The following is a 9463-nucleotide window of genomic DNA, read 5'->3' on the forward strand; positions in this document are numbered from 1 at the left end:
AGAACTTATGACACAAGATCATTGAACAAGATAATAAAGAAGATGTTTGAAGTGATAGCCATCATTATACATGCAACACTGGATTCTTTCATACAACGGATTATTACAGCCTGTGCATCAATAACTCCCGACATTATTAAAAGAGCAAGCCAATCAGTGATTGAAAGAATCCAGTGTTGCATCGATAATGATGGCCATCACTTCGAACATCTTTAAACGTAAATTTTATTATCTTCTTTAAAGGTAAATTTCATTCAATCAATGGACAAAATTATTGTCGCTATAGATAGCCCCCTTTGTACCGTACAATTTTAGTTATTTTAGTTACACTAAAATAATTTTTCTCTGAGCCTATAGATTAAAATAATATTTAATGTGGTAATAGTTATTGCCTCACCCTGTATAGATCTTTATCTTTACCGCGTCTTACGTGGCTTGCTACGTGCAATATGTAGATCAATGTTCCCGCTTTTGCTTGTAAAAGATCAACCTGAATTTTCTTAATTTCAATAACTACTTAATTCTACTTTTGTTCAATTAATTAAAGGATCGTTTCAGTTATCAATGGATTAGACCTAGGGATACACTTAAAAAAACATGTCAACAATAATACGTTATGGATGACATAGAAAGCTACTGTTTATTTATAAATAATAAATTATACGCGCCTGAGCCTCAAGCGACTTGTAGACTGTACACAAGACGGCAAGGTAAAAGAGAGATAGCGCTACCAAGATTAATAAAACTGTTATAATATATAACATGCATTTTTCAAAATACATACCTCAAGACACGCAAACACACAGTTGCACATTGAATGTCAGACACAACCTATAAAATACATAAATATTTAATATTTAATATATATATATAACTATACACTGAAAAGGTAACAAATACCCTCTACTTACTTCTTTACTTTATTATGATGTGTTTAATACACGATTAATCTTCGATTCACTGCAGTCAATCAGATCGTGTCACTAACACATAAAGTCTAAGCCACAACCATAAAACTTAAGAAATCGCACAAATTATATCACAGTCGGTAATCCCAGGTCGATAATTGCGTATCGATCAACAATACGTGTTTGCAATTTTAATGTGATTCCATGGTACGAAACGCATGCGCAATGCGGAATTGGCAGAACGTTCGAAAATTGGTTCGATCTTTTTTTTACGTTCATTCCGCCGATTTCTTTATGCAACGGAAAACGTGGAAGCGTAATCTGTGGCCTAGTTTACACCGATCTCTTGATACGCGTATCAAATAGTATATTTAAACTGATCAGCCAATAATAAAACTAATTTACTAGTTATTTACTATTTAATACGCGTATCAAGAGATCGATGTAAACTAGGCCTGTGCGTGCCAATAATATACATTATTTTGATAGATACAATAAACGAATCTACGAAAAGGGTCTTGTGATTGGCTAGCGTCAATTGCGCTTCCGAATTTCGCTTCATGGGACATTATCACAACATAAGACCGATTTATGAAGGCCGTAACTGTTGATTTAAGCCGTAATTAAACTCTAAGAAATTAATTAATCACAATTGATTATTCTTCTCACATTCAACTGTCATTGGTCAATTTCTTAGAGTTTACGACTTAAGCCAACGGTTACGGTCTTTATAAAAATCTACCTTTAAAAACAAAAAACGATCTATAACGCTACATGAGCGCGGGTCCTCTCGGCAGTCGGCCATTACTAGTATAGCGCGGTTGCCGCGGTTTACTGTCTGCATCGATTCGCATTGATCCGCCAACAAGGACGAAGTGTGCAAGTTGACAATAGTCGCGAGGACGTGGGCAGGGAATTCGATAAAGGAATCCACGAAAGGAAAGCAGCAGGAGAAGCAAGAAAGAACGGAGGTTGTGGACGGCGCGGCGAAATTGAAAAAATCCACCGGCGAACAGAGCAGGACGGCAAGGACGACGCCAACGACACCGAAGAATCGTCATCGAGGAGAGAGGAGGCAATTGCCTCGATCGAACTAGACTCGACAGTGCCGAACGCGCGACCGGCGAATGGAAAAAAATATTGAAAAATTCAAGGAACTTAATATGAATGTAAGTATACATTTATTTAATCATCTCAAAATCTCAAGTACTCGCAACTCGTCGCGTCGCGTAATAATAAAAAAAAAAGAGTCTCGTTCTGCGTGTACTTGGCGCGAGATCTCTTGATATTTTTTATGCATCTGGCTACGTTCCGATATTCGCTGTCAACTTTGTGATGTGAGTTTAAAATGGAACGCCATTAATGCATGCAATTCGGCAGCAATATAATACTTTTTTATTTTATTTTTTAGGCTAACAATGCACAAGATATGCGTATGGACGATAATGATATGTCCGTACGAGATGCGGAAGTGGCGGAGTTAAAAGCCGAAAACACAAATCTACAGCAGAAACTCGCCGCGGTAATAACTGAGATGGCACAGGTACGGGCACAGGCACAGGCACAGGCACAGGCACAGGCACAGGCACAGGCACAGGCACAGGTACCGGCACCAGTGTCGACACAGACACCAGCACAGGCACAGACACAGGTACCGGCACCAGCACCAGCATCAGCATCAGCATCGGCACCAACAACAACACCAACATCTTCAACTTCAACAAAACGTAAGTACAAATCAACAATTTATTGCAGTATATGGTAAAATAATAATAATAAATATATGTAATAAAATAAATAAATAAAGTTCTGTTTTTGTTTGTTCACTCTCTGAGCGAACAAACCCGGCCCAGTCGAAAACGCTATTTTTTGTAAAATAAAAAATTTCTGTTTGTTACAGCAAAGAGATGGCAACGAGCCGGGCGTAACCGCCACTTATACTCAAGCTTAAGAGGAAGGGGAAGAGGAGGAAGAGGAAGAGGAGAAAGGGGAAGAGGAGCAGGAAAAATATATACGCAAAACGTATATTTATAAAATGTGTTTATAATCGTGATGTAAAAGCGATGGCGCCGGTCGGTACATTTAGTAGATCTATATATTATGTGCATTGTATTTTTTTGTTTCTTCTCTTTGTGCGAGTATATTTTTTTGTGTTTCTTCTCTTTGTGCGAGTATCGATTAGTATGGATCCTTTCGCCTGTATTTACAATAAGTAAGATTAAACCTCGCCCTTCGTACGTTTCGTCGTTTACATTTAATTCACGGCATCTCATTTCGACGGCGCGTATTTGGATAAGATAATATATATTTCATACATATAAACAAGCCTGCTGTTAAAATACGTATGTACAGTATATTCGTATATTGATCTTTCATTTATAATAATTTGCGCAAACTAAAATGTAATTTTGTGTTTCTTCTCTTTGTGCGAGTATCGATTAGTATGGATCCTTTCGCCTGTATTTACTATAATATAAGATAAAACCTCGTCCTTCGTACGTTTCGTCGTTTACTTTTATTAACATTTAATTCACGGCATTTCATTTCGACGGCGCGTATTTGGATAATAATATATTTCATACATATAAACAAGCCTGCTGTTAAAATACGTATGTACAGTATATTCGTATCGTATATTTAAAATAATTTGCGCAAACTAAAATGTAATAAAGCTGCAAAACAGTGGAAATTTGTGTTAGATTTATTTTATTTATTCAAATCGTAATGTGAATTGTAGTTCTATAACTACATAAGCTACAGTTAAATTTAGACATATACGCTGACCAATGCATATCAGAATAAAATAAAACATAAAAATATATTCATATAATAATAAAATACATGATATTACATATAGATAAGTACATAATATTTTTAAACATTAATTCTTTTCGTCTTTAAAAAGCTCTTGAAATAGCCAACGTGTTCAATGATTTTTGACGATCGTCCATTTATCTTTTGGGTAAGACGTGAAAACACTTTATCAGAGAAATTATTTTGTACGTAGTCATAAACCTGAAACAGATTATGTCAACAGTCATTATTACTGCATTATTTTTGTTGAATATGAGAGACAATATTCATCGATATTGTAATATTTATTCAGACGATGGAAAAACAGTCGAAGAAGAGAGATGGAAGAAAATTGTGGAAAACGAACCAAGAAGAATTTGTTCACAGTATAGAAGAAGACACGACAAAATAGTGAGAAAAATATAAATGATCGAAGAAGAAATTTCGTAAGTATTTCTGAAAGTATTTCTTTCTCGAATCAAAAAAGAAGAAATAATATAGCGATCAAAAAGAGAAAAAAAATAAAATTGAAAAACGTAGAAAAGAAATTAAAAGGAATCATATCGAAGTACGAATAGAGAGGAAGAAGAATAAAAGGACAGAAAAAATATCAAAGAAAAAAATAGGAAGATGTATTAAGAAAGATTGAGGGAAAAGGAGATAAAGCAATAATGCAAGAAGAAAGTTTGAAAAAGAATACTGTGGAAAAGGAATCTAAAGGAATTGGAATCTAATTCTACATTTGTCTTTCTGCAACAATATCTTTTCAACACAATCAAGAAATGTGTTATATATATTTATATTCATTAAACTTTACCTTTACCTTTACCCTTACCTTTAACTTTACCTTTTCAAGTTGATCATAAGAATACAGATGATTAATAATATCTGTTAACGCTACAATCTTCTTAATCTCCCTGTAAAAACAAAATTCCAAATTACAATTAATACATATAACAAACTTACAATTTTAAACAATATGTGTTTATGTAAAGAATGTGTTCTTACCTAGGTACTACATTTGAAAAATTGTTTATAATATGATCGAGCACTAAGTCATTTCTCGCATGTCGTGCAATAATAGAATGGAAAACTGTGATACGATGTTGTGCTTTAGTAAAACGTCCCGATTTCAATAAATCGAGATAACCGATGATGACGGTATGATTTTTAGTGCACGCTAAAAATCGTAAAAGGTTATTATCTAATACTGCTGAATCCAACACTTGATTCCATGAAATATTGCTCGCTGACATCAATCCTTTACAGTATGTCCATTCCTTCCAAATCGGCGAAAGTCTGGAATATTTAGTAAAAGAATAAAAATTTGTTATTAGTTACGTTTTACGTCTTATCGTTTTATACTACTATGATAATTTATATATTATTGATAATATATAAAGTATTATTCGTACCGCTTTTTGTGAAGTGATGTTAATTTCAGATGGGCACTATGAGTACGCTCCGAAGAATCCAGGTTGCATGCCCATTTTGCGGCTTCTTGTCTTAAACATTCAGTAAAATCATACCTTTTTACTTTGTCTGTATATCCTATCTTTCTCAGAACAGATTCCGAGATATTCTGAAGGTGTTCCTAAAAACAAATTAATAACAAAAATTTCATATTAATTTTTTTGTTATTGTAATAAGACGGATTATGTATAAGCAGACAGGCACGTTTAGATAATCTTATTATATTTCAAGTATTAGTATTTATATATTTCTTCATATTTCACAAGTTAAAATACGTTTCTTTTAATCTTTCCTGTTTTTCATATTAATTAACTATGCAGAATTAAATCTTACATGTGTAATAGATTAATTAACTATGCAGAATTAAATCTTACATGTGTAATAGATATAGAAGCATAACAAATTTATTAATTTATATTCACCAATTTGTCGTTATATTCGTTGACAATTTATTCGTTGACAATAATCCAGTCGTTTTTATTAATAATTAGGTGAAATTGTGGATTTTGCGGACTCAGCCATTTTCTGTTTTCATGAAAAGGGCTTCGTGAGTATGAGTATGTAACATAAGTCACATATGTCCACACGTATTGCCCATATGTTTCATTAACATGTTCTTGCGATAATTTTATTTTGATCTGATCTCCTAAAGATTCTCGCGTCATCTCCAGTACGGGATAGCGCTTTTGTTTCGACCATTCACTCAATGTCTTTGTGAGAGTTGCTTGTAGAAGATCGAAGAATTTGTCAGCTGGGTTAGTCGAAATATCGATGGATCTAAGCTGGCTAAATTCATTAAGATAAATTTGTAACATTAAAGGCTATAACAGAGAGATATTAAAAAATATAAAATCACTTATTATATATATTATGTAATTAATTTATGTAACCTTTAATTATAATGGATACTTAAATTATTATGTCTGATTATGTATTCAGTACATAATTATTATATTATAGTTATTTTACTTACTATTCGTTTAAATAATCATTGAGACCTATTTGAAATTTACTTGGAGATACCGTTTGTTCCAATATACGTACAAATGCAGGTGCTGTAACAATTAATATTATAAAGTTATAAAATATAATTAAGCATGTTTAAAATAATAATTTAAATATAGCTCTAATAAAATTGAAGACAATTAATTTTTTAGAAAAAGATGAGTTTTAAGTTTCAATTATGTGTATGTATTTTCCTTTCACTAAAAAATGTGTCGTCTCAAACTAATAGACAAATAGATGATAGAAAAATTTCTTCATAATTATTCTTTTATATGTTTTTATGACATTTATATTTAAAAATTTTTTGTGCACTATTATTTAATTATATTTACTTATTCTTACCTTTAACGTAATAAGTAAAAGAGAAAAGAGAATTTATGTCTTCGGGTGTAGCAACTTTTGATACAAGGGGCATATCGTAATGATCATTCAAACGGAGAGACTCATATTGAAATTGTACTGCGAATAAATCCGGGTACTGGGAATTTATATACTAACGACAAAAATTTTGATATTAAATTACTTAATAAGAGAACATTTTACTATTTCTAGCTATTGTATAATTTAAAATTATTTAATAGAAACTAGTTATTATTTGAAAATTTTGAAACAAATTCTTGAATTCTAGCTAAATCACTTCAAATTTAAAATAGATATGTTTACTTTCAAATTCAATATATCTTTATATTTCAGTCCATGAAAATATGATAAAATTCCAACAATCAATATTTAATTGTTTTAAGATGTAAAATAATTGATAAGAGCAAAAAAATTTTTTATGCATTATCAACCAGCTTTTCTTTTACATGCTTAGTGGCACAGAAAGTTTCTAAGGAAACAACCTCTTTGATGATCTTCATTGCCAGAAACGAAGCAATACCCTCGTTTAACCACATATGAGACCACCAGGATTGGCTGATTAGATTGCCATATAATTGATGTACCATTTTACGCGCTACCATGCGAGCTACTTCAATTTTCCATGCAATGGGATCTAACTTTTCATCGTAGATAATAGCTGCTTCCCTAAAAAATAATAAAATAATCCGATCAAAAATCTTTTTCTAAGTATTGAGTTTAATCATATATAATGTAAAATATAATGTAAAAACGATAACACCGATAATTTTGATGAATATAATGTGACTAATATGCTGTAAATATGTATTGCTCATTAAATCAGTAAATGCATGCTGTATATCACACACAACGTTTTTCTGTTGCTATTTAATAAGACAATCAAAAATACAAAAATGTATGTTTTGCAAATTGTGAAATTTTAAGAAACTTACTAGAAGCAAATCTTCTTTCCAATAAAAATTAAAATTTCTTTCGAATTATATGTATTGTTAGCAATACCTATAAAGAACGAGTCCCCAACTTTCCAGGCCTTCGTCTCGGAAACCCGGGACTACAACATGATCTACTTTCGGTGGAAATTGTGATTTTTTATACTTGTCTTTCAAAAATACAATGTGGCATTTTCAGCAACTTTCCGTGCGAATTCTATGTGCGTTTCCACGCTTTTCCTGTCCCATACATTCTCAGAAATGTGATAAAGATCGGACAATACAACCGCTACGTGATAAGCGGATATATTATACGTTGTATTAAAGCGTGTCCAAACCATCCCGCTGTCATCTGTACCAACGTATTCTGCAATCGGTGAATTCGACGATAAAGCTATGTATTCTTGACACTCATTATCGAGATCTCAACATCTCGAGTACTCGCAACCCGTCGCGTCGCGTAAAGAGTCACGGTCGGTCTCGCTCCGCGCGTACTACCGTGTCTCTCGAGAATAGGTTAACTGATGAACTGACTGATGACAGCGCACTAAACGCACTGTCTGCACTGCACTGCACTGCGATACTAACGCCGCTAGCCGCCAGTGTCGAAAAAGTGAAAGTGACATTTTCTGATATATATATGTTATATTGATTGAGAGACGACGACGTATCTCCGTACTGCACTGCACTGCACTGCACTGTGATACTAACGCCGGCAGCCGCCAGTGTCGAAAAAGTGAAAGTGACGTTTTCTCTGTAGACATATATATATTGAATGAGAGCGTCGACGTATCTTAACGACGACGTATCTTAATATAAAATTTTCACATTTCGACTTTTGCTCGCAATATCTCCGCTCGTAGGGCACGTAGCGGAAAAATGAAAAGAACGGACCCCCCCCAAATCGACCCCAAGCTATCGATCAAGCCTATTTAGAACTTGATCCGTTCACTCGTTATCGAGATCTCAACATTTCGAGTACTTGCAAATCGTCGCGTCGCGTAAAAGAGTCACGGTCTGTCTCGCTCCGCGTGTACTTGGCGCGAGACACTACCGTGTCTCTTGATAATACAATAAAAACTAATCTTAATTTCTCAAAACCGATTGATTATTTTTAGGTTGCAAATAGGTGCTCAACCCGTCACATAAAGTCGCAAATACACGTCACTACAACGTTTCTGTCACCAAGAATTTGGCTGTTAGTTACGTCACAGCAACGTGGCAATTACGTTTCGAACACCAATTGAGACGTCGTTGTAACGTAACGTGTGACGAGTTAACACGTCATAATGACGTTTTTAACACGTACCAGTGCCGGCAGGGTTGTTATGAAATATTTAAATAAACGATATACTTACTGAAATAGTGATGTATCTAATTAAGGGGATCCTGCAGTGACAGGCGAACTTCCTCGATGTCGATAATGTCAACCTTTCTAATTTTGTTTTCCCTATATCTGTCTTTGTCTAACGAAATGACATCTGTCCTTGTTTGATTGCTCGCCATCTCTTGCAAGATTCGGCAACTACTGTTGCTGCTCTTCTTGTCATTCTGCATCCGTATTTGCATTACTAAAATAATTTTTCGATGAATCTTTTTTTGTACGCATTGAATCTTACTTCTACTTGCACGATATTATTCCTACATGTTTTCCCAAGGGCAGATGATAAACATTATGTATGTATAAACTGCAGAATTTTTGTTTTAAACAAATATTGTCGTTAGGTGACAGCTGTATGTGCCCAAATAAGTAATATTTTTAATTTTTTGGTGTTTTTGATATAAAATCGCGTTTGTTACCCTAGATTTTTGTGCGAACTTTAATTCTGTAAAAGATTTTTGCAATTCTATAAAGCCAATTAAAAGATCCATCGAAAAACGATAATGTCGGTAAATCATACGGCTGCAGGATCCCCTTAATGCTCTAAGAAGAATTAGGTCCAGATGACAGTTACAATAAATTTAATTGTCCCTGATTTGTTTTTTTTTTCTGCT

General features: G+C 33.6%; 1 protein-coding gene and 1 long non-coding RNA gene across 2 annotated transcripts; one reads left to right on the plus strand and one right to left on the minus strand.

The window, feature by feature from the left end:
• Window positions 1-294: 294 nt before the first annotated feature.
• LOC139787219 (uncharacterized) lies at window positions 295-3597 on the plus strand. The gene is made up of 3 exons (XM_071726296.1): window positions 295-2077; window positions 2320-2635; window positions 2809-3597. Exons 1-3 carry the CDS (start codon window positions 2036-2038, stop codon window positions 2940-2942), a joined length of 492 nt encoding a protein of 163 aa, XP_071582397.1. The 5' UTR covers window positions 295-2035; the 3' UTR covers window positions 2943-3597.
• LOC139787220 (uncharacterized) lies at window positions 2932-5290 on the minus strand. Its single transcript, XR_011722561.1, has 2 exons — window positions 5117-5290; window positions 2932-5000 (listed from the first exon to the last, which is right to left on the minus strand). It is a non-coding gene; the product is annotated as an uncharacterized lncRNA (long non-coding RNA).
• Between the last annotated feature and the right edge of the window lie 4173 nt (window positions 5291-9463).

The sequence above is a fragment of the Temnothorax nylanderi genome, unplaced genomic scaffold, assembly GCF_030848795.1.
Source record: "Temnothorax nylanderi isolate EJ_2023f unplaced genomic scaffold, tnyl_v1.0 TNYL_tig1342_pilon, whole genome shotgun sequence".
Classification (NCBI taxonomy): domain Eukaryota; kingdom Metazoa; phylum Arthropoda; class Insecta; order Hymenoptera; family Formicidae; genus Temnothorax; species Temnothorax nylanderi.